Raw genomic sequence first — 25,970 nt, forward strand, 5'->3', positions numbered from 1 at the left:
CAAATTTTGGTCACGTCAGAAAAAAGAACAAAATTCTAAAATCCTTTGGCTGAAAGTATGTGCTGTTCAACCCACTGCAATCGACGAAGTCTGTGTCGATATTATATCTTGTTGATAATCTATCTTGTGTGAATATTGTAGCGGAGGAACTCTTATTGGCCTTATGGGTTAGAAGTTAAATAGCACCTCCAAATGCATATGTAAGGTCCCTTAGAAGCTCTGGTATTGCCATAATGGGATTTTGCCACATTGATAAGTGTATAAAGCGATTCTGTTTTTGGTTAGTTACACACCTACGGCCCTTTCTGAGTTTATCTTGCACAAAGTTAGTCTCTAAATAGCGATTCCATATGCAAGAGATGTCGCTTTGAGAAACGCCTATTCATACAGCTACAAACCTCTACAAATGTTCTGCTTCCATTAAAGACACTTTTTTTGTACAATCAATTTGTGGTATCACTTGGCGGCTCATGGTTTTTCTTTGAACCCTCGATGGTACTAATCCGTACCTTCAAAATATACTTGGAATTCTTTATTTAAATAGAAAATTTGTAAAAAATTGTTTATTGATATAAAAAGGATACCGTGTTAGTGATAAACCATAAATATGACAATAACAAAAAATTCTAATAGCAAATTGTTTCAAAATAGAAAAATCAGGTGAAGCAAAAGCTTTGAAGCTATGTGTAGATATATGAAACGTTAATTCACTCCAATTCCTGCTTAAGAACGAAACAACGAATAAAACTAGAGAATCGAAAGAAGCAGGCCTACGAGAAATAGTGATAATATCAGTCATAAGTCTCTGTTCTCTCTTATTAATATAAAATTAAACCTATTTCAACACAAACTACTCAAAAGCTGACCGCCTGATTTCTTCTTAAAGATAATCCAAACTCGAGCCCGGTCCTGTAATCAGCTTCTGAATCCGTACCTAACGCAGTCTTAACAATATAACCACCCCAAAAATCTATTTGTTACGATAATGCCAAGTTGGTCATTGTTTGACAGTGCAACTTTCAATTAGAAAATAAAAATAATTTTGAACTATACTATTTTTTCCTACTAAAAATCTTCTAGAATGAATAAAGTCTCTAAAAGGAATAAAGGTAAGCTCTCCGAGTGCTTAAATCGCGTTTCTCTAACTCCTCCCATGGGCAACTTTAACTTACCGTCAGATCTTCATCCTAAATCTTTCATACAAATTTCCAGATAACGTATCAAAGTTAAGCAAAAACGAACTAGGGCGCAATAACCTCCCTCGTCTTATGAGTAGAAGCATTTTTACTAGCTCGCATGTTAGTGAAGATGCCCCCGCCAGAGAAGTGGTGAAATTCGAGGGGCCGCAAAATTGGCCCTCGAGTTTGATCACTTCGAAACCCCTGCACGTGCCTAAGCCCATTACAGTGAAAAACTACTTTGCCGACGACTTCAAGGTGAGCATCATCACCCTGTATATGATTCACCACGCTTTATCATCAATTTGCAGGACTGCTGCGGAGACGACCCCTACCAAATGAGCGGGACCGTAATCTCACCCCACGGGGTGATTACCTTGAGGCTCAAAGACCGCATTAGGGTGGATATATCCCCGGAAAGAGCAGTTAGGGTGGTCAATGCCAAAAAGGGAATTGTTTTGGCGTTGAGTGCCAGTGGATCATCATCTGGACTCATACATCCTAATGGGAGAGTGTATCAGTATGGATCAAGGGTTGAGATTTTGGCCAATGACACTCACGAAAATCACAAGTGAGGGCACTACCTTGATGTATTACTAAATCAAACAGAAATTTGTTACTACAGATTCGCCAAAATGTGGTACAAAGGCGTAAGCTTCAGTAGTATGCAGTGCGCTTTGGTTTACCTCGTGGACTCAGCAGGGACCAGAACCACGACCGATTCGTTTAATGATATCTCCCAGCACGACTTCACCCTCAATATCTTTTACGAGTTAATTATGAAAATCTGGAAATATTTCGTTTTTAACAATCTTTACTAACAGGGATTCTCCGTATGTGGACGAAACTCCCTCCCCTACAACAATCACCGAACTCGTTAACCAAGCGGTAAGCACCCTACAAGGTACCAATTATTGGTACACAGAAGATGGCACCGAGAGCTGGATCATCAATAACATCCGTATATCTCAAACAGCTGATGGTCTCGTCAGGTAAAGATCTATGAGACTGCTTACCTCTAAGATAACTCAATCGTTTTTTAAAAGGAGGTTATTTTGGATAGTCATGAGCTTTTATACAAGGACAGGTAGATAATAAAAAATTTTGCAAAGTCAACAGTACAAGTCCACCAAATAGTCCAGAGTACTAGAAATTCGCAAAATGATATTTCAGATAACAGAGCATTGAAAGTAGTTAAAATACTTGCCTACGTATGTTGGAATAAGTTCTACAATCATTTTATGAATGATCGGCAACGTATTGTTGCCTCTACCCTATATACCTCAATGAGTGTTAAAATTACATACTGGCTCGCCAGAAAAATCATCTTGAAAATAAGCGAAATTTTCGTGGTAGCCATAAAATCACACAGAAATTGAGTGTACCGTTCCACCTGACGTACTGCATATTCATTTGGAAACAGAAAAACTTTTTGTACTGCACCATTTTATATCTTTACAGAGTGGGAAGAAACAACAACAAATTCTCCCTAAGAACATCTCCCACTAACGGTTCAGCATCAATCTCCTCACCCTACTATCACTGTACAGGCTCGATGGGTCAGACACGCCACTTATTCGTGCGCAGAGGCGAAAGGCGCATGCACTATGACGGATCCTCTTTCATACTGCGCAATGCGGGACACTCCGCAGGATTCGACGAGAAGCATCAGTTGAAGGTGTATTGAGGATGGCTCATTACGAAGTCGAAACGTAGCCGTATATTATATAATATGGAGTGTTGTATTAAGGTATTTTGTTCTACGCAAGGTTTATGTTCCGATTCGGAATGTTTTAATCCAGTAGTGAGTGCATTAAATTGTTTGTTTTTAGTGGCTTCGACAGTTGTCTTTAAATTGAGCACCAGATTTTTTATAGTTACAAACAGAGCAAACAAACTGAACAAATTCTTTAAGGATTATTTTCTTTATACTTGCCCCCCCTCCGCTAAAAAAACACAAAATAGAATTGAATCTAAGAACCCTCTTTATTATCACAATTGAATTGATTTTTTAACACAATTATTTTATTGTAGAAACTCGTCTAGAAACTTGTTCTTTGTTCTTTCCCTATCACTGTACAGACCTCTTGTTAGACTAATTTCCGCAAAATATACTTTATCTTTTCTTCTGGTGTGCAGTATGTAAATTGGTGATAAAATATCTGTAATGGAAACCAAGTGGTCAATTTTCAAACATTGCACAAGATCTTTCATTTTATGTGAGAATCATAAAGGTGAAATAGTTAAAAACTCTTAAAAAGTAATTTCTTTCATAAAAATCACAAAATATTGAGTAACCACAATTATAATTACTCAAGTCACAAGTATAGTAATAATAATAAGAATTAAACCTACCGGTACAGGGATATATCCCAGCTTCTTGAGTTGCCTCAGCTTCATGGCAGTATGTCCCAAAGGTATTGTGGTCTGTCTAATCACGTTATTCCAACTCAGTACCATGATAGCATACCATTTTTTACTATCAGTCAAATCAGGACGCATTATGTCCCCCAAAATATATTGCTTCAAACTTGAAGGTGTTACAAAAGAGCCATTTTCCTTGCAGATTACTATATCTAAAATATAAAAAATATTAGATATAGGTATAAATAGCTACATTTAATAATTCATTGAATAATTAAATATTGGAGTGCTTTAATACCTTCGTTTCATTTCTCTTTTAAATGAAATTGAGTGGTAATAAAACAAACATTTAATTACATATCCAAGATTTCGGTACAATAGTAATTTTTCAAGATACTCCTGCTACCTGGTACCATCTACCCAATTCTTGCAAAATATTCCACTAACTAAGTACCAAAAAATGATTTACCCTCCCTTACCTGCTATAGAAAAATGTGGCAACAAATGATGAATAAAGATAAACTCTTCATTAGGCACTATTTTCTTTATAGTCTCCTCAACATCTAAGAACAGTTTATCTTTTAATGAAAATTTTTTCCATTGATCCGTGGATGGTGTCCATTCAGTGAGCCATTTCGCTGCTTTATATCTTATATAAGGCGTCAACCTATTACCCTTGTAATCTGGACACTCAATATCAATGCAACAATCCAAAGAGAGAATTTGCAGTGGTAGTAACTTAGGCAGTTTGCCTTAAAAATTAATAAGTCTGTGTGCACCATCAAAAGTTCAAGTAGAATTTAAAATTACCATAAGTTTCTCTAATGAAATCTTCTGCTAATATTCTGTCCATGAGCTTATAAGAATATCTGCCTTTCAAGCTGAAATAATAGAGTGCTGCAGGTAGGCATTTGGGATACTCAATCATCTCCCCTATTCTATTATCTTTGTGTATTTCCTCAAAAGCCACTTCAAAAACATCAGGGGTAGTTCTTGGATCAAAAGTGAACATTGTCAGTACATTTAGAGTCCTTTCAATATCTTTTATCCGCAAATTCTGGAGGTTTTCAGCAAGTTTTTGACAACATTTTCTGAAAAGTTAACAAGTTTGAGCAAATCAGTCTTGCAAATTCCATATAGTAGGATATTTTAAAATTACCATGTTGAATCATGAACTCTCAGTATTATCGTAAGTAATAGATTTCAAATTTCATGTAAAAATATATTAGTGTACACTGTGCAATAACAAATTTTTATATTACATAAATAAAATATTTTCCAGTTCTTTTAGATTTCAAGCAAAACCTTAAATGTAACATTTTTTTGGGGTACTCAATATCTGGGTTATATAATAATTTAGCATTTGCCTTGTTGTAATGAATGATGCACAAAAAGATATTAACCTTAACATGTTGGGATGAAAAGTTTGAATACCTGTACCCAATAGAGCAACATGCAGACAAGCTATGTCAGAAAATCTCTCCATTTCTGGATACAGTTTATCAAACATTTTGTTTACTTCTGGAACAAGGCGAATAGGTCCAGAAAATCTAAGAACCTGAAAATGTAGAAAACAAAATTGAAAAAATTGAGACACTTTAATGGATAACCATAGCTAATGCAGTAATAGAAGTTGAGATTATTAATCACTCATTAATATACCTACATATTATGAGTATTATACAAGCTCATTAACGAAATATTTTATACAAAATGTTTCTTAACAATGTTGTCATTTTAAGGGCATAATCCTGTAGTCAAAATGAGACAAAAAGTCTTTATAATGATATATCTGGAACTGCTTTATTTCCAGGATACAGCCAAAGCCAAATTTAGCAAATTTTACCTCATTTAACAGATTTTCTAACTCTTAATAATTTAGGAAATGGTAGTCATAAACCATGTCAATAGAACCACTCTGTATATGAATTCTGCTTGTCTGTTATTATTTCCCCAATTAGGTAGGTACTCCCTGTCTCACTTTTAACTTACCTTCATAATAGCACTTAAAGACATTTCATGAATTCCTTTGGCTGAATTACCAACTTCCTCTATCATAGTTCTAAAAATTGTCTCTAACTTAATCTTAGTTTTGGTCTTAAAATATCCTAATGCCACCACTGCCATTTCATCAACATGCATTTCATTGATTTTGCTTTGCAAGGCATGTTCAACATTAAAAGCTATTGTCTTCCTTCTACAGATGTTATAATAAAAGAAAAGGTGCACTAATTGGTCTTTTGTAAGCTGGTCTGCTTTCCTAGTCAGCCTATCAAGAGATTCAAAGATAAAATCCGCCAATTTGCCCAGGCGTAACTGGAACCAAACATCACCCACTGCAAAAATTGTGTTAAAATCCCAGTTGGGCAGTTTCCAGCTACATAAATCATCCAAACAGCTCCAGACGTCGTGAAAATTATGAGAGTTGAATGTAGAAGGAGGTGGATACTCAGACAAACATTTTAATAAATCATAAAGTTCTTGGTCTTTAAGTTTTTCACAGTGGTCCATAAGCCCATCCACTAGTTTATCAAACCTTGTATCGGAAATTGCAATCTTATTCACAATGCAATACTGCTTGACTGCACTAAATGCATTGACAATGTTTGGAGCAGAGGAATTCCTCCAGTCTGAATTTAAAAATGATGTAAATGTCGAGTCATCTGCATTGGGCAAACTTGGGGCTAATCTTGAATTGTCAACTAATGGAATTTTATTCAAAACTTGAAACATAAAGTTGTTTTCTGATTGGTAATATGTTGGGGTATAGGGAATGCTTAGATTACTGCAGGTGTAGTTTTGATACTGCTTTACCACCGGGGTACTTGTAGAAGTGGCTTTCAAGGTACCTAGTTGCCTTATACATGTGTAAATCTCACAGTTTGACCAAGATTTATTTATGAGTCGTTTCAGGATCATCTTGATGTATTCTTACACAACTTTAAATTTTAAAAAAAATTATGAACACATAAATTCAAATATAAGACGAAAGTTAAAGTTTGTTTACATTTTACAGGCACATTTTTTGCCCCACTCCTCCTAGGCAATACATTTTTGACATTCGAAACTCTTGGAACAGTAATCTATCTTACTTTCATTCGTGGAATGATATGTAGAAGTAAAATGAGACAACAATAGTCACATTACTCTTATGTTGAATGAACAGGACGTTGAAATTAACGAGTTCTGTATGACATATTGCTGTACACTACCGAATTGGGATCTTGATAAGATTTTTGGCATTGGTGTTATCTGGACAAATTATCAGATATTATTCTAATGTGGCTAAAAATATTATGTCCATATTTCAAAATTTGCAAATAAGCCTTTATGTCAGAAAAATGTATTTGTTTAAAAAAAACAATAAAAGAGCGTATTGATTTTTTTGTAGAAAGCCAGTTTTGGATTTGTTTCGAAAAAGCTTTAAAAACGAAATTTTTATCTCCGTATAACAATCGCAGATAACGTATCTCAAATCGTAGTTTGAAGACAATCCGTTGTTTCGACAAACATTTAGATATAGAGATTTTCTCTAAATCTGCAAATAAGTTTTTCCTTTTGTAATCTTTGGCTGTAGGCATACTCTATGTTCATATACAGGGTGCTCAAGATAAGGAGGGCCACTATGAGGATTTTCGAAACGGTAAGAGATACAGATTTGGTTAAATGGGAGAAAATTTGCGTAATGAAGGGCCTAAAAAAATGACGTTTAGAAACCCCCGAAATATTTTTTGGTTTTTGAGATATTTGGGAAAAATTGGATTTTCCGATTTTACATATTATTTTTTTCTGGCGGTAATATTAAACCTAGACCAAAACTGATGGCATTTCTCTACAGCAATTTTTAATGCGCTTTAACGTGGCATTGTCAGCTTTTTAATCTCATGTTTCGTCATTGCGGAACCATCAACTTCATTTTTTTAAATACGGTCCGAATGTTCTGATATCAGATTCTGAAAGCCCTTTTTATTCTAAATTCAACGATGTATAACACTTTGAGTTTAATTGCGTTTTAGTCTTTTTTCGGCCCTAAACAAAAAAAAATTATTGCGCTCCTGTACATAGTTTTTTAATTTTTAAAAATCTCTTGCCGTTTCGAAGATCCCCACAGTGGCTCTCCTTATCTTGGGCACCCTGTATAATCAACTAAAAAGGTGTAGTTATACTTCATTACAGAAAAGATCATTCTTTTAATTTTCTTGATTAATTCATTGAATAAAGGTATCTAATCCTATATTTCGTGAAAAAAAATGTGATTATCTCAACAAATTAGTTACATGAATAATTACTTGGAATAGTGTAAATTCCACTGCGATAGTTGTACTCAAAGCAGATTTTCTGTAAAAAAAACTATAGGTAAAGGAAAAAATTCAGACATGCCAGGGCAGAGAAAATATTTTAATAAAATTACATGAACCTAGCATAAAATCTACTTAAATATCTAACCATCCCACTTTTTAAATTCCATGCCATCTGGGGGTTTCACATCTACTTTTTTTTGCTTTACTTCATCCCAATTGGTGCTCAATACTGTTCCCCCACTTTCCATCTAAAAAATATAATTTTTTCATAATAAACAGATTATCACTAAAGGAACATATTCTTACATAACTCTTCACCATTGCCTTCCTGACCTCATCACTGCCTTTCCCATAAATATCTTGGAAAAGTTTATTCAAAGCTTCTTCACCTTCAGGTTTCTCTTCCTCTTCCTGTTTCTTAATCTCTCTCTCCACTTGACTCCAATCTTTGCCTCTCCTTGATGTAGGATAAGTAGGAGGCCTCTCTGACTGAGTTGTTGATGCTAGGTGTTATTTGTTCATACAATTTTATAATCTCAAAAAACTTATACAGGCAACATACCCTGAGGTATCACTTTAATGCCATTCTCTGCTTGATGACCTTCTAGTTTGTCCCACCTTATTCCTTCATTTTTTTTCAGTTTTATTTCAATCTAAACATAATAAAAATGTTAAAGCATAATAATCTGAAATTATCTAATATTCACAATACTTACTTTAGATGGGGAGAGTTTATAGCTGCATTGATCAGGCACAACCTTGTAAGACAAGTTAAAACATTTTGAGTATTCTTCAAATTCAGGGACAGAAATGTTAAGGTGCAGATTGGAATCAGAAAAAGACACCCTGAGTTGGTCTTCTTTTATGTTCTTAACTAGTACAGTAATTACCACTGTAGAATCAGTTTGGTACCAGTCATGTTTGAGTGGGAGAACAGCCTGTAAATTAAGTTCTTGAAATATGTCAAAAAGAAAAAAAGGTTTTTGATTCCTGGGGCTTCAAACTTTAAAGTAAGGTCTTAGAGTCTGAACTAATAAATAATACAGAATACTCTGCACTATTTACATTTATCGAAATAAATATTTGTCAAGGAATTTATGAGGTGATTGAATTAATTCAAGAAACTTTAAACAATGTCTAATGTTAAACAGTGGACAATTCAGGGAAACTACTAATCAGAAGGACTGTTTTAAATGAAAATAAGGAAGTTTTAAGAAAAAATATTGGCTGCCTTCAATAAACTTTTAATTTCAATTTACTTTTCAAGCTATTTTGGGCACACTCAGTTGTAACACCACTTTTGCTGTGTCACTTTGTGATCTTGTGAGCAATAAAGAACTTATTTATTTATTTATGAGATTTATTATAGTAAAAAAAATGTATTGTAATGTTGAGGCATTGTGGTCAGGATTCCATCATGGATGGAGCAATTTCAACTTGCTTTTCCTTCACATTCAGTTCTATTAATTACCACTTAATAAACCCAACGCTTCAATTTCCACGTTTACCCATGGAACATTGAGGAACTAAATACTGAATTTTAACTTTCATTTTAACGTAACATGTACAAACTTCACACAGGAGTCATTCCTACCTTTGATGGAAATTTGGGTTCTTCAGTCATTTCTTAACGAACCGGTTGCTTCAGTATTATTTGGCTCTATTTTCTGCGTTAATGTTTCTTTGTCGCCAAGAATATTTGGATCAAATTTTAATGCTTTTAACAAGGAGTAGGAAACATATTAATATTAAAGCAACAAATCTAGAAAATGAAAGTTAACAAAATGCGAAAATTAAACGTCACTCTGTCACTGCCGCTGTCAATAGTGATGGATTTTCTACTTCAATGGCAACACCACCGTTCGAAAAGTAAGTTTTACCGGAACTTGCACACTTTCAGTGTACATGAGAGTTTAGTTTATGAGTTATCAGTACATTTTCCCACACGTTATTAGTTTGTAGGTGCCCTTACCTTAGTAGTGAGTAGGTACAATCATTTAGTAGTGCGTAGTGTGTTGATAGGTTAACGTTCGTCTTTCGTAAAGGGCTTGGACCAATGTTATCACCGTGGAATATTAGAAAAAGCAAGGCAATACTCAGAAACTCAATCATACACGGAAAACAAATATTTAACAATATTCAACAGATATAATAAATCCATTTTTAAAAACCATATTAATTTGATTAAAAATAATTTATAATAAAAATTTAATATAAATGATTTTAATTCATGTTGCATTCAAAACAACTAAATTATTCTGTCTAATAAACAAAAACTTACCTTTGTTCTTTCTGAAAGCCTAAATTATTCTGGCGTTCCCAAATATGTCCTTAAGTTCGACTTTATTTCAATTATAGAAGAAATAACTTAAACTTTACTACAGGAACACCAACAACAGTTTAGACTTAAGGCATACGAATTTTAAATCAATGTTTTAAAATTAAACAAATTAACCCCCACCGAATAAAACGCATTTAATTCTTTGCTTAAAAACAAAAATACTAAAATTCTTGAACTTGCAAATGATCAAGGTCATCTCAGCTCAGATGAAGTATGAAGACGTCTTCGGTATATTTGTACTGACGTAAATTCCAGATATTCTACTGTAGAGTGTTGTAGCACCAGTTAAAGGGGATGTTTACTTAATCGAGACTTGAAGGTATTTAGGTCAATCATCAAAATCATAGGTACGACAGAGTCCGAAGACGTCGAGACAGAGACCGAATAAGAACGGGAATATGTGTTATACAGAACTTCTTCATATATCGGTCTTTATCTAGAATTGGGTGATTGTATAGCTCAGATAGAGATAGGACGATAATGTTGGAGATTTTCCCGCCATTTCTTTCATTTGTTTCATTATAACCTCAAAAAAAAAAGTTTTGATTTTAATTAGAACATTGTTGTTGCGTTATTTATGATTGAAATATGATTAAAATAGTTGGAAATTATGTTTGGGGGGTAATACTAAGTGTCTAAGGTACTAAGTTGTTCTCATGTCTTTTCGATCAAGCTCTCCCAGAACCAGAATACTGTTCAACATTATATACCTCAAGTAGATTGATCCTATAGTATGGAAGAAGTGCGACCCGTCACTTACGCTTCTTACAGGTAACCCAGAAAAACCACAAGCATTTTTGCACAATTTTTATTTATTTTACAAATATTGCGAAGGCACAAATCTCAAAAAATAACAATTTAACAACTGATTAATTAGGTGTAACAATCATCTAAGAATATTAATCGTTAACACAAAAAAAAAGAGAAATAACCCTCACATACTTTAAACGTTAAAACCCCTAAACATAAAATTATTATTTAAATCTAAAGAGCGGTTTTCAAAACATGCACACAATATTTCATACAGTATTTTCGTGATTAGAATTTGGTTTCCTAGGTAGGTACATGAAACAAACCTTCATAACTTTATTGGTTCAAAGCTTTTACGATATATTGTCTCAAATTTTAGAAGCTAATGAATTATTCATTTTTTACTACAATTTTGAGGCATATGCTGCTAATAAGTAGGGTACAGCATCTAATTTAATAGTAATTGTCTCGAATTAGGTGCTAAAACAAAAACAATATTAAGAAAGTCCTTTTTCCCAATTTTGTCAGTTTTTATATTTCAAAGCTTTTTTTTTGCCAAGGACTTGTAAATAAAGCACTATCTGTTCATAGCTCTATGTGATCTACCAACCACAGCTATTGTCTAATTAATTAAAGTTAAATAGGTACGTCTAATTCAAATTATACCTAAATGATGCTTTTTAAAATTTTCCTTTTGCCGAAGAATTTTTAAACAATAATATATACAAATAAAGTCTCGATTTTTTCCTTTAAGATAGACGTTACTTCGATCTAAGCAGAAGAATATGGCCGTTTCGAATCAATATTGCACATACTTTTTAAAATCGTTATCGTGCGATTAAAAAAGTGAAAATTACATTAAGGATAACGATTTTAAAATCAGGTAAGCGTTAAAATAGAACCTATACATTCGTCAAAAAACAAGCAACCCATAACTAAGCCTTAAGAAAATTAGCAACAAAAGAAATTCGAAACATTTTGTAATATATGCACTTAAAATAGACACATTTGTCTTAACATGGTAAAACACTTGCGCATTTCTATTAGTGTATCAGAAAATTACGTGATGATGGTAACAGTTTTAGTGATATTCTCTTAATTGTGATGTACTTTATGCCATCTTATTTTAATGGGGTTCTGCAAGTACCATGTGATGATTGGGTACCTTATAATAAACACTAAAATTAGTTCAATATAGAAACAAATATTTTTCAAAAAACATTCACAAACAGCGCCTTATAGATTATTGCGTTTTTTAAGTCTTTTATTTGATGTGTACTTTTGTTCTTTTTTTAATTTTAACATTTATAAACATTTAATTAAATCTGCTGATAACGCGGTTGTTAGTACCAGCATCACTAACATAGTGAAACATATCTGATGATGATATCTCGGTAGACACACAAATATTGTACTTAAGTAAATAATCGTAAATTTTCATTTTCAACAATTTTATATACTTTATCTCTAAAGTGTATAAAATTAAAATTTCGTTTCTAGAAGACGAGTTGGCAACAGCGCATATCCAATCACATGACCGTAGGCGAGGTCCTTTTATATAGGCTAAAATCGCTTATACTACAGGGTGAAACAATTTAATATTATTATTACATTTGGTGTTTGCCATTATATGTTTGTGAACAAGCTTACGTACAGTGGAACCCGATTGCAGCCACACTAATTAATTAGATAATAAAAACGTTTATAACAAGAAATATACAGTTTTTCAATAACACAATTTTTGTTTAAAAACGCAGCAAACTAGAATCACTGTAAGCTGCAGCAGGCAGCTCGGTGCGGCAACTCTCCCGCATGAGAGGCCGACTTCACCTCAACCTTCTTCTGAAGGTGCAAAAACGCTTCATTTTGCCCGTACTTGCTCTCGTAAACCTCAATCTCTTCGTCGCCTTCCTTTATGCTATCAGTCCTACATTTATCACAACTTTTACCGTCAGCGCATACTTTGTTACTTTTGTAATTATTAATGTCTTTCGATAAATCACAGTTTTTTGAGACATCCGATAAATCGTTCTCCCAATACTCCAGCAGATCGTTTTCATCTTTAGTATTATCTGAAGAAAACAACGTAATTTCCTCTTCCTCAACGTCTTCTGAATCAGAGACTAGCTGATCACAGAATTCCTTTTGAATTTCCGAAGGACTTTTAAGGATCTCAACCTCTGGGGTGGCTTCCCTCGTTTTGGTCATCCACTCCTTGACCGCTTCAGTGATCGGATACAGTTTCATATCGCTTTGTTCATATTCCGCTGGAGTTTGAGGACGAATTGCAGGCTCCCGGGCCCCATCAGAGCTGTTATCTAGAAAGAGTCCGGTGGCCGGATCGGCATCGTCTACAGCAGAAGAACATGATTTAGAATCTTTATCATCGACATCTACCTTAATATCTGTATTATCGTGCTCTACACTTACCATGTTCGGTTTAAGGAACTGTCTCGTGCTTTGGAATATTCTGTTAAAGTCCGGCGCCTTCAGCAGGGTTGCCGGCTTCGGGGCCACTACCGAGGCTCCCAACGTCTTAAAAAAGGCGTCCGTTTCCGGCTCCACGTTTATCGATTTGATTTTCTCTTGGAGCGAGTTGAACATGCCCTTCTGGATCAATTTGTCCAGTTCCATGGAGATTTCATCATTGGTTTTCTCTAAGGTTTCCTCTGTGAGACTTTTCTCAAGGCTGACGTAGGAGCTCTCTGCTTTGGAGTTGTTATTGTTTGAACTGGCAGTGAGTTTGGGAGGTTTGTTTTTCTTCTTCTTTTTAATCTTTTTTTCTTGATCCACCTCTGAAGTAGTTTCTTTCAGAGGGCTATCTGCAGGTGGCTCAGATTCTATAACTTCAGGAGTACTTTTCTTTACTACTGGAGACTTTGAGTCAGCAGGGGAAGTCTCTGGCTCATTGAAAATGTCAGTTATCATAATTTTCTTCAACAAAGGTTTCTGAGTTCCTCTCTTAGATCTCTTAGGAGGCTTTGATTCAGGTTGCATTTCAACCTCTCTTTTTCCATGATTCACTTTAGAACTTTCCTCAATTTTGTCGATTATACTTTTCTCAATATCGCTCACTTCAGGGATAACGATATCATCGGCGGTTTCATTTTTAACTTCCTCAGTAGCTTCAGCAATGTTAGTCAAAATCTTCTCAATTCTTCTCTCATCATCTTTATTACTGTCGTTTTCAGACGGTGTTACGGGGACCACAACATCAATCAACTGATTTATATCATAACTTTCAAATAAATCCCCATTTTCTTCAGGAGATTCACTGACTTCAGTACCATCGATTTCTTCAACGCTTTTATTCTTCTTTTTTTTCCTGCTAGACACTGAAATCCACTGACTATTACTTTTTGGTTTAGTCATCTTCAACTCTTCAGAGACTTTTAGAGCAGAATCAACACTTTCAATATTCTGCAGAGCGACATTTTTCCTGTGTGGGTACGAGTAGCCGTTTCTCTTGTTGAAGCTGGCTCTGGTTGCCTCAGAAAAGGGCGATTTTTGGTAAGTTTGATAATTGGACACTTTTTTTGGACTCTCCTGTTGAGACTTCCAAATCTTCTTCTGAAATCTTTCTGGGTTGTCATTGATGGTATAGCAGTTTGTGTGTATAGGCTTGACTGTTGCAGAAAAGTTGGCAGTATTCTGTTGCTGATAATTTTGAACGACAGTTCTTGCAGGCGAGTATCTGAAGTGCTGAGGGCTGCTTTGCGCGCTAGGGAGGTTCGAGCCCTCCCTGATAGGCTTAGGAGAGGCATTTCCGCTACGCATTGGTGAATTTCTATATCTATTGTAGTAATTTCTTTTAAAGTTCTGCTGCTTGGTATACCTTGGAGCATTCCTGAAAGGTTTGCTTTCATTTATAGCGGGTTTAACCACCTCGGCTTGTCTCTCCAGCTGCTTCACTGCCTCTAACTTGGACACCACAGTGGCGATGTCTATGACTTTGCTGTGCACTTGCACTTTGCTCTCCTCTACTATGGGGGTGTGTGAAGGTGTGGCTGTACCTTCTCTTTCGAATTCTTGTCTTACGACTTCTTTCTGATCTACCGTTTCTTCGATTTTCGGTTCGCTCACTACCGGGGGTGGATAGTTTACAAAGCCCGGGGCAGGAGGGAACATCTTCTGTCCCAGGGGCTGGGGAATGAAGTTGATGGGAAAACCTGGAGGTATAAATGCTGGATGGGGGGCCATTTGCCCCCCGAATTCTCCGATGGGGACCAGGGGGATTGGCATGAAGTTAGGGGGGAGCATTTTGAGATTTTGTTGAGGCGCCATGGGGTGATAGGCTCGAGGCACGAACTCTTCGGCATCTGCTTTCAACACTGAATGTTTTTTGGGGTCTGAGTTGGGTTGAGCTTGGGTAACTGAGTCAGTCTTAAGGTCGTCGCCAGAGGGTGCTTCGATAGGGTTAGTAGTACAAGAATTAGCAGTCTTTGGGGTTTCAGCGCTTACGCGCTCAGCAATCTTAATGTCGTTTGGTTGATTGGGTGCCGCGTTTGAAGGTTCTACACGGCAGACTTCTTCAACACTGTTATGAGAATGAATGTCTGCGATATTGTCAACAGAGTCACCGCATTCGATATCTGAGTTTTCATCGGTGAATTCCGACGAATCTCCAGGAATGGTTTTCGATGATTTTCTTTCCTTGCGTTTCTTGAGCTTCTTGACGGGTTCTGCCGGGCAGTGATGGCCGGTTGCCAAATCTGAAACAAGGATACATAATTTGCAAATCTTTTCGTTTATACATAGACACGATAATGGAGCGTGAAGGGAATACTCTGCATACTATGCGGCGTAAACTTTCACGGTTATTTATACAGTAGTAAATGATTAAAAGCGAGCGACAAAAGAGTCCCAAAACTGTGTTCCAAAAAGATTTCTCTAATAATAGTGATCTAAAGGTGTCGCTAATCTATTTACTAAATGACGATTAACGTTCGGTCACGTGGTTGGAGCCGGAGATGTTTCTAGGTGTTTTAGGCGAACACTTGGCCAACTTTCAAAATACCTCCCGTGCCGAGTCCATTACACTTCTAAGCAGGAAACGAGGCCGGTTTAGTTTTAAACTCAATTATAACTACGCACTCATTTGTTGATAGAATAAGGCCGAGGCTTACATACGTGCTCACAAACTAATAGTAGTTTTGAATCTAGAAATATATGTTATTTACTCACCAGGAGGCGTACAGACATCGTTAACGTAGTACCCGGTGTAAACCATATTGAACACTGGAGGTCCGCTGTAGTCAGATACTGTACCGTTTGAGGCCTCTCCCCCGCTTTGGCTCAAGTCTTGACTGGTGACCTCTTCATTGTTGGGGCTCATGGACTCGCTCTGTGGGAAAAGAAATGTTGACATTATCACATCGCACTTTGAATATCAATAAAATTATCCCAAAATTTAACATTATTGTTAGTAATGAGTTGGTCTGAAGGCTTATAGGCAATTCGCTCGATTTAGATAATTTAGAAGTACTTTGGAATAGTGCCATAATTAATTAAGTTGAATGAGAATTTAATGTCTCAAGAGAATTTTTGTCAAGCAAACACACAAAATAATGGGAAACTACAGCGATATGTTTGTGACAGTGTAATGTAGTTACATATCAAGTTAAGCGTCTGTCTTTTGGTGATAATCCAAGACTTGCTTGAAATTATTGCGTTTAGATGCTAAAACGCCAATAAATTGTTGTTAGAACTGAAAATATCTAACTTTTTAATTTAATTGTATTTATGAAGGACGTCAAAAATACACCACGAAATGTGATTTCAGGGATTTACCTTTTCTTTGAGGTAAATTAAGGTCAGTAATTTCGCGAAATGTAGTCAACACTTGATCAAACCTGCTCTTATGAATTTAATTACTTTAAAGGCTCTTGGCTCTCGAAAAACCAAAATTTTCTATATTTTCTGTTGCCTGTCATCCTATGCTTTCAGCTCCAATACTTTTTTCAATTTTTTTCAACAGAGGGATCTCTTTTGTATGTATTCAGGCTTTTCAATGATCTTTGAATTATTCAATTTTAGATTTTAGATCCTGAGGATTTTAGAAGTATTCTCTACAGTAAATGTTACCTGTTTCTGGTTTTTCGATCTGCAAGGTTGATAACAAGCAAATAACGTATTAGGTTTAAATGTATAAACCAAAGCGTAACCGAGATTTAGAATCACCTACGGTACATTAGTTACATATCGGCCGTGTATTGTTACACTACTTTTGGCTTTTAAAAAATGTTTTTTAGATCATACAAACACCTATCACCTACCTAATTACCCAAGTGGAAGATGTATTTGTGAATAAATTTTATAATGTATTATACTAACTTTAAAATACATCATTATTGGGCATGTTTAATGACTGTAAAATACGTTTTCCGGCCTTTTCCTCAAAACAGTTGAATAACAGGTTAATAATGACACGCATATGGTCCATTATTTACCTAGCAAGCTAATCAGCTACAATGTCATCATCACCCCATTGCTGTTTTATTTATGGTTACCACCGTTATTTACAGTGGTTGCCACACAGATTTAATTTATCCTTATTTTAAGTACATTTATTGTAAATTTATAAAATCTAGTTGAATCTAATAGCGGAATAATTGTATATACACCACGATTGTGAAATACTTATGATACTCACGTCTTGATGTTCGGGTCATAATAAGCTGCTTTAGAAGCTTGATATATTATATAATATGGCATTAATATTTATGTCGATATTTTTAACCTTAACGGCCGCTGTTCGTTAAGAACCATTATCCACACTACAGAATGCCAATTAAGAAGTTAATGCGAATTTATTTGAATGATGTAGCAGACTATGGAGAGAGACTCGACCTTATAATACAAAAACGTATATTTATGGATTCGGACAGAACAGCCAGAAAATAGAGTTTTGTATCAGAACTTTATGTGAAAAATGAACTACTAATGCAGAAAACTTTGTTAAAGGGATATCAAAAAAAGGATTATTAGTATATTTAGATAATTCTTTATTTATGTAATAGAAGAGATTAAAGAGGAAAGCGACTTTTTGAAATAATCACTATCTTGCTGGACTAAAAAAAAACAAGAAGTTAGATTCTTGTAATCTCGTAACAGACAAATCACGAAGAGTGTAGAATATTTTATAATGTATAGAATACATTAGCTTGATGAGCTGTGTCTCAGAAACTTCAAGCTTTTACAAAGTGAATACTAACCCTATGTAGTTTAAAGTCAGAGGGCAAAACTACTTTGCAGCAGTTTTGTATCCAAATTCTAGAACAAAATTGCGAAAAAAAATTATATACGTAGCACAGTTAGAGAATAAACTTCACTTGTTAAACAAAATACTTTCTCAGAGGATTTATTAAAGGAACCGTCAGAAGTCATAGGATCTACAGTAGCCAGACGCCTATTTTCACAGACTATAAAGAACCAATTGTGTAAAGAGGTGGGAAATTTTATAGATTTATATAGAAAACAATGACTAAAAAACTCAGTCAAGCGGCATCATTCTTATTTCTTCTTATTATGTCCTTTTTGATCTGATCAAGCCAACCATCCTGAACTAACCTGATTTTAGCTGCAACAAGAATTTAAATAACGCAGGATCTTGTATTATATAAAATGTGAACGAAATTTTCCTGCTATCCTTCAGATACAGGCTGAAATTTTAACATATGTGAATCCTTTATCCCATCAATAGTCAGCATTTCTTCAGCTAGAGAAGTATTCAACGCGTTTCCTTTGGAGAAGCTGTTTATAAAACAATTATTTAATGTCGAGATCTCCTAAATTTTGAGGCGATAAAAATCCTTTTAGAGATGGAAACCTACTATGCTAACAAAACTAGAACTGGCCAAAACGTTCTTCAAGTGTGACTTGCTTTAAGGCAATATGCGATTTTATCGGTAAAATAAGAATGCTTCTTTTTTTTTTAATAGAAGAATTGCACTCAAAAATGCTTTCGTCTGGAGTACAATTTTATCCATATCGCCTGTTAGTGGGGTGTAATTAGCGACTCAAAAAGCACACTCGGACTACAAATTAACAGAAAGCTCCCCAAGATTCATCTATTTATTTTTAAACCTCGCATTTCGGGATCTGGTATAGTCATATCTTAATGACTTTTGTCTCCTCTTACTAAATATAACTTTGAACCTGAAATTTGTCTAGTCGAAGAAAGTTATTTTGGAAGTCTTACGATACTATCCTTAAAAGCTGCGCCACGTGTCCATATTCCAGGTCCTATCTCATGATTGTATACAACAACTACAAAATTAATTAACAATCAACATCAATAATGAAGTAAGTGTATTTATGCCTGGTGTCAAAACAGTGCACAAGATATTTTTAATCTAAATGCGCTGACGACAAAACGGGTCACAAATTAGCGCTGTCGCGCTCACGCCTCTCACATGAAGCCAGATCAACGTCACAGTAAAGTGATAATTTTGTTACAAAATTTCATAAACTAATACAATATTGACATGAATTTTATAAGGCGACGGTCTCAGTTTAGACTGAGATTGCGTGTAAAAATATTCAACATATTTCGACCCGCAATTGATTCCGAGGAAAAAGAAATTCCTCTGACCCTTGCCTGTTAAGCAATTTGTGTACATAATGATAAAACTCGGTCTTATCAAGTGGCAAATTGAGTCAGAATAGATAAACTTACATCATGGCATATTATGCCGCATCTGATGTCGTTAACTTTACGAAAAATTTTTTTTCAATTATTTACTGGCAAATTTTGATTTTACGTAGAGCTCCAGTATTATGCCAAACACGACAGCTTTTCCATCAGAATATCACAATGCCATTCTTTACCAAAGAATCTGAGGAGGACCCAGAAGAGGAACATTAATATTGAACCATAGCTACCGCTTGTACCTACTGAAATCACTTTGTATCCTCAAGACAAAAGGACTATCAAGAATCGTTGAATATGAATTTTCGTGGCATTTAAAGAATTTTTCTAATAATTCCAGACAGTTTAACAATTCTGTCGCCTCGAACATTAGAAGCTTAATAATGTCTTTCTGGTTTCCAGGTATAAAGGAAATTTTCTGCTCATAATGTATATCACAGGACTCATATTTGTATGGACTACGATCATTTACATTAAACAAGACTAAAGCGTAGCTACCAAACTTCCTGGATCGTTTGAACGCAATAGACACCCTTAAGGTAGCTGTTTGCTTTGAGTAAATAAATTATGTTGTTGATGGTATCTTGAATCCAAACAAAATGTTGCAACATAACAGTCACTGGTGCTAATTCTAATGTGCATCGAGCCGATCATTGTGGCAATATTGGGCAATATATCAGTTAGGACCGATTAAGTATATGGTTCGATGGTTTGCTGGTACTTTTTTCGGATATCGGTGTAAACAGGATGCGTTTGCTCTTTGAGATGTTCCGCGTATCTGTGCATTATTCAAAGTCCCTTGTATCTTATCTGCATGCCATTATCTCACATTAATCTATTAATATTTTACTATGATATTTAATTATTGCTTCTCCAAATCACTAAGATCCATCTCGACGAGTATAGATTTAATTCGAGAGAAGTGATAGTGACGACTAGGACTGGACGCTATTGAAAATTGCTTATCGACAGTGATTACTACTTGCCTATCGATAAATATCAGTTATTGATAGTCCAATAGTTACTGGCGTATTGATAGTTATTGACATGCCTCTAGTTAACAGAAACTATCGTTTCTCAATTTAATGATAATGTCGAAACCATATATTGTTAATTGACATATCGATAATTATTCAGAGTTACCGATGTATCGGGAAAAATTCCCAGCTCTAGCGACATGTGAAGCACCTTTCATATTTAACTTTAAGTCCTCATAAATAATTCCAATTTTTCTGAGATAAGGAGTTTATTATGTATTTTTGTTCTTGAGTTGGTGCTGATAAAATGTAAACTTTCTCGTCGTGAACTTTGATAAATTTCTTGGAAACTTGATGCGGAATCAACACAGAAAATATCTCGTAATTTTAATCCCATTTTAATTTATTATTTATTATTATGTTTCGTGTGGGAATTGTGCAAGATTGTTAAATGATTTAAGGAATGACTTGAGCATTTTGTCTTCGAGTTTATTTTATATTACGAGGAAGAGCTCTCTTGAGAGAACAATCGTTCGGAACGGTTATTTGTAATGGTCTTTTTGGTGTAGAAACTATCTACTCTTTTCATCTAGATCCCCCTTCAATATACTCCTTCAGTTAAATTGAACCAAACACCTAAAAATGTTTGTCTTTCCAATATAGCAAAAAGTTAAATTAGACCTTGCTTTCATTCGTTTACATTGGATCTGTCACCTTTAAGGCAGCTTTGTACTATACAGTCAGGTTTCACTCAAGTAAAAATTTAATATATTGAAAAGTAATCAACGTGTTCACACTACCGTGAGTACTATGCTCTCTCCTCTGCATTCAAATGGACGCCGCATCTATTTGAATGTGAACGTGAGCAACTTTTGATCCCTACTATGAAACGAGCTTTATAGTGACTGCTGTAATCCCAAACTAATCCTATGTTTGTCTTTAAATTATTCTGCCTTTAAATTTTCTATCCCAGAAACTCATATGATCTGGCCCCTGAGGTGCCTCAGGAAGCTGCGTTATGTAGGAAATTCACATTTATTATATTTTCCTAGGGAATATTAATCGAATTTTCTTCTAAAATCAATTCATAGTACACACCAAATGGTGAAATATTATAAACTAAAACTTTCATAAACTTTTTATAAAGAATATAATCTCCATGTGGCTTTTACGGTTTGAAAGGTCATTTTACGGTGAAGTTGATTATGGTCGGTCGAATATTCTCTACAAGGATTTAAAAATTATATTAGTTTTTTGTTTTTGTTTTAAACCGAAGCTTTCTTTGGGCCTGTTATCACCGAATTCATTTTATCTTGGATTTCAAAGTTTTAACCCGTAATTAAAAGGTTAATTGGACACATAGTCACGTTATTGAATGGGGTGGCTCAAAAATGAAACATTTTTAGAAAAATTGAATAATTTTTTTGAGCCACCCTGTACAACTTATTACTTATTGTAACAGCCAGACAGATTTCCATTTTTGCCATAGACTTCCTTTCATCTTTCATTATGAGGATATCGATGAAACTATGAATATGCAAATGTTCACTGTCTATTAAAATTTTGCAGTAATTGTGGCTAACAATTTAGAAAATCAACAAATATGTAATTAGGTTTAGGTATTTACACGTTTCATAATAACGATGGAATAACACTTCACTAGTGGGGATTCAAGGTTTTCATTAAATTGCATCAATAGATTAAATTGCGGTTAAGACATTCTTGGGATTATCAAAACTGCTGCTAAAAAAGCACACTTGGGAACATTTCTATTAAAAAGTTTATAGGTTGTAATTAATTCAAGTTATTATTCTAAAACAATCCAAAGATTAAATGAACTACATTGAATGAGAAAACTTACCAATGACCCTGTGCTGTATCTCTTCGCCTTATTGCTCGTGAACTCCTGATAATATGTGGGTGGGTTGAACAACATTAAGGGATATGGTTCATAACCTGGAAAGATAGATTCTGCTATCACAAATCTTGCCATCACAAATCTTACTATTTTCAAATAATTATATCGCTGACATCTTTTTGTCATTACTAGAATTACATCACATGCTTGATTGCGAATGAAGTACAATTATAATGTCCCCAAGTTTCGATTCAAATTTAAAGCGAATCGCTAATTCTTGGATACGTAAATTGAAAAATTGTTTGTTCACGTAATCGAAATATCGCACTCGTCAATCGAAAACCAAATACGTATAGAGCAATATGGAAATAAAAAGTTGAAACAAAGAAGTACTCATTATTTACCATTAATCATAAATTACTAAGTTCTATACCATTCCTATATTTTAACTTAATAAGTTTATAGGTATATTTGCCATATACGTAAGTACCGTTTAGTACGTACTTTGGAACTCTACACAGGCTTAAACCTTTTTTCTTTCTATTTCCCATTTCTGCTTTGTATGCATTTGGTACTAAAAAATAAATGATTCGTTATAGAAAGAGGCATAATACAATAGCATCAATTCGTAGTTTAGAGTCGAATACCGAAATAACGATTAATTATAGGTATTTAACAAACAAGTCTATTAATGACGGCGATTAATAATCGAGACTGTTCGAGGCATGAACGTAGTGAACGCGTTAATAAAATCAAGATTATTAATCGCTTATTAATATTCCCATTAGTTACTACATTATTATGTCGAGTGCATCGCGAAAAAACGTTTCTATTTTAAAGTTACAACTCACTCTACTTATTTTAAGTGGATTTGCACTTCAGTTCGAAATTGAAAACCATATGTCAAAAGTTGATAGGTGTAATTGGTCAGATACAAACAGTCATAGCTGCAGTCGCTCGTATCAAACCAATCACAACGTCCTTAACCATTAATGAAAAAATCATACATTAATGTAAGTCATTTAATTAACTAATGGTTTTGAATGCATTAAAAGAATTTGTTAAAATTCAATCGCCGGAAAATAATGACATAAATTATGGGAAATACCAATGACATTCACTAATTGAACCTATGTAATATTCAATTTGGAACCAAAAGAAGCTTGTAGAAATGAATCTATATTTTCCAAGGTCGACTATTTCGTTCGAACACCTATATAAGAGACTATATCTGCAAGGTCTCGATCAAAATTCAAATAGAAAAGGTTAAATTTCTCCTTGAATTTATTCTGATTTTTAAACTGATAAGAAGCTAATAATCTAGGCAAATAAATCTCTTATACAAGATCAAATACCTACTGATTCCTTTAAGCGTTGTTGAAAACCCATCAAAGATTTGAAGCATTGATGATATGACCCAAATAATGTACGAAGTGATTTTCTAGGGATTTTAACAGGAGATTGATTCCTATGCAATCAGATTTGGAGATCATGGAGATTATGTGCTAAAAGATGATTTCAAAAACAAATGTTAAAACTCATACTGTGAAAACTCTCGTTGATAGCAATTTTCTTGACGATCCTTTTGTAGCCTTATAATTGAAAATAGTAAAATACAGGATGAAATAGCTGAGATCTAAGGAATAAAATTTCATTATCAATGTCAAGCATCATAATAGAAATTTTATAATTACGAGATGAGAGTCTAATGAAAACTATTGTCAAGATGAAGACTTGTGATATCTGAAAAATTAATGTTTTCAAGTGTTTTCATCAGGTTGAAGTGATTTCTGAGAGGCCTTGATCTGCATATGCGTCACGGGGAACTGTCGTTGAGTACAGATCCGCAGAGACTGGATTGGGGCTTTGGCAGCGACTGGTTATATCCAGCCCGCGGAAGAACTTGCCGCCATAGCCGCCAGTGTATTAAACCAGATCTCCACGGTTAGTGGGTCACAAGGTCAATTTGACCTTGTCCGTAATATTTAATGAAGAATAATTAATTGGAAAAAATCGTCTTTTTTTGAGGGTTTGGTGTCCTGTGTGGAATTAAATAAGCTGCTCGCAAAAATAGTTGAAACGACACACTTTTTAGTCATTTTTGAAAGCTCGTATTTTTCAGCCGCCTTGAATAGTTTTGATGAACAAAAAAGATTCTGAAAGACCGTTCCTTCTAAGTTGTAAATTTTCAACCCACTGCATTTGGTAGCTATGAGAGCAACATTCCGCAAAGTCGCTCAAAGTACAAAAACGTTGTACATGGCAGGTAGCGGATTCGAAACTTATACGCTTTCGTAGTGTTTGCTACCTCAAAGTCATATTTGTAGTAACTTCGTACGATCAGTAACAGATCGGTATTTATTCATTTACATTTTCGTCTAATGGTTATGGAAACTTTAAAGCAATTTTTAAGACTTAACTACGCCAACAAATTTGACTAAACGTTGTGGTGTGACTATAGTATTTTCACTAGTATTTGTTACGTTCCAATTACCACAAATATAACTTTACGATTCAGCCTGTTAAAGCCACCGAATAAAATAATTTTAACAGTGAGGAAACTCATGAACACCTATTTCCTGTAACTTTTACCGAATAGTAATATTTTTTAGTTGAATTTACGGAATTATCTCTTATTTTAAGCAAGTTTCTTATAGCTAACCTGTCGCGAATGTGGTAATCATACTTTCACAGATGTTTGGTAGAGTACTTTTCTTGGGAATGCATGAGTGTTTCTTGCTGTCAAGATGATTTAAATATTAGTGTGTTGTAAAATTTTTACAAAACACACGTGCGGTAAACCTTTTAAGACTACGTCAAAATGCGTGAGTCACATTGCCGCACAATCGTAAGGAAAATAAATTTACCTACTTAAAACCACCATCTTCCTAAAAATTTAAACTGAATAGTAAAAAGAATAAACACTTACTATTGACATAATAAATTCCGTTTTGGTCGACAAAGCCGTTCGGGAATACGAATTGAGATTCATAATCCAAATCTGAAACAATAAAAAATCAGAAATAAATCATTCAAGAAGAAAAAAGGTAAGGACAGAAAGAAGAGCTTAACAAGGAAATGGGATGATGTTAAACACATTGATGATTATTCGACTAAATGGAGCCACACGACATTCTTGCTCGAGCTTACCTGTTGACTGATGGTCAGGAGTCCCATTTTCTGTGGAATTTCCCGTAGAAATAGTGGAGTTGCCTGTGGAAGTTTGACTGTGGAAGGTTTTTGGTTTATTCAAGTAACCCTTCTTAAATAGAACATCTTGTCTAGGAGTTGTGATTCGCGTGTATTCATCTGAAAACAAGAGGAAAAACGCTGAAAATCGTGGTTTGGGGGCATTTAATGTGTCAGTAGTGAATTGCTATGGAAGGGGGTTGCAATGGAAAGGAAAACTGGTTGGTGGTAGAAGTGGCTTATATGGACGAATACCAAGAAACCCGAGATAAGTACTTAGTGTTCTTATGAGAATTCTTGAATCGTAGTGGTAATGCATTGGCCATTTCAGTTATTGTTTTACAGTATTTCCTGTAATCATT

The 25,970-nt window shown here is 34.7% G+C and overlaps 4 protein-coding genes across 5 annotated transcripts in view; 1 reads left to right on the forward strand and 3 right to left on the reverse strand.

Annotated features, from left to right (window-relative positions):
- The first annotated feature begins 989 nt into the window (after positions 1 to 989).
- fest (wurstfest) lies at positions 990 to 3,019 on the forward strand. The gene is made up of 6 exons (XM_066399518.1): positions 990 to 1,109; positions 1,213 to 1,436; positions 1,490 to 1,749; positions 1,804 to 1,950; positions 2,003 to 2,170; positions 2,640 to 3,019. The coding sequence occupies exons 1-6, from the start codon at positions 1,082 to 1,084 to the stop codon at positions 2,863 to 2,865; spliced, it is 1,053 nt and encodes a 350-aa protein (XP_066255615.1). The 5' UTR covers positions 990 to 1,081; the 3' UTR covers positions 2,866 to 3,019.
- Positions 3,020 to 3,199: 180 nt separating this feature from the next.
- LOC136415106 (FAST kinase domain-containing protein 5, mitochondrial) lies at positions 3,200 to 6,530 on the reverse strand. Its single transcript, XM_066399519.1, has 6 exons — positions 5,535 to 6,530; positions 4,946 to 5,100; positions 4,353 to 4,633; positions 4,022 to 4,294; positions 3,534 to 3,754; positions 3,200 to 3,340 (listed from the first exon to the last, which is right to left on the reverse strand). Exons 1-6 carry the CDS (start codon positions 6,459 to 6,461, stop codon positions 3,269 to 3,271), a joined length of 1,929 nt encoding a protein of 642 aa, XP_066255616.1. The 5' UTR covers positions 6,462 to 6,530; the 3' UTR covers positions 3,200 to 3,268.
- Positions 6,531 to 7,911: 1,381 nt separating this feature from the next.
- On the reverse strand, positions 7,912 to 9,643 carry Sgt1 (suppressor-of-G2-allele-of-skp1). Its single transcript, XM_066399470.1, has 5 exons — positions 9,438 to 9,643; positions 8,560 to 8,781; positions 8,406 to 8,496; positions 8,150 to 8,346; positions 7,912 to 8,091 (listed from the first exon to the last, which is right to left on the reverse strand). Exons 1-5 carry the CDS (start codon positions 9,465 to 9,467, stop codon positions 7,984 to 7,986), a joined length of 648 nt encoding a protein of 215 aa, XP_066255567.1. The 5' UTR covers positions 9,468 to 9,643; the 3' UTR covers positions 7,912 to 7,983.
- Positions 9,644 to 10,976: 1,333 nt separating this feature from the next.
- LOC136415252 (E3 ubiquitin-protein ligase RBBP6-like) overlaps positions 10,977 to 25,970 on the reverse strand; it is a 45,161-nt gene continuing 30,167 nt past the window's right edge. Inside the window, exons 3-8 of one of the 2 annotated variants that reach the window (XM_066399753.1) lie at positions 25,570 to 25,728; positions 25,349 to 25,420; positions 22,423 to 22,517; positions 16,119 to 16,278; positions 13,365 to 15,646; positions 13,108 to 13,285 (exon numbers count right to left, since the gene is read on the reverse strand). In XM_066399753.1, the coding sequence (XP_066255850.1) occupies positions 13,253 to 13,285; positions 13,365 to 15,646; positions 16,119 to 16,278; positions 22,423 to 22,517; positions 25,349 to 25,420; positions 25,570 to 25,728 (2,801 nt within the window). In that variant the 3' untranslated portion in view covers positions 13,108 to 13,252. Of the gene's footprint in view, positions 15,647 to 16,118; positions 16,279 to 22,422; positions 22,518 to 25,348; positions 25,421 to 25,569; positions 25,729 to 25,970 lie in introns of both variants that reach the window. The other variant, XM_066399752.1, reaches the window with a different exon arrangement.

Source organism: Euwallacea similis, chromosome 19 (assembly GCF_039881205.1).
Source record: "Euwallacea similis isolate ESF13 chromosome 19, ESF131.1, whole genome shotgun sequence".
Taxonomy (NCBI): Eukaryota; Metazoa; Arthropoda; class Insecta; order Coleoptera; family Curculionidae; genus Euwallacea; species Euwallacea similis.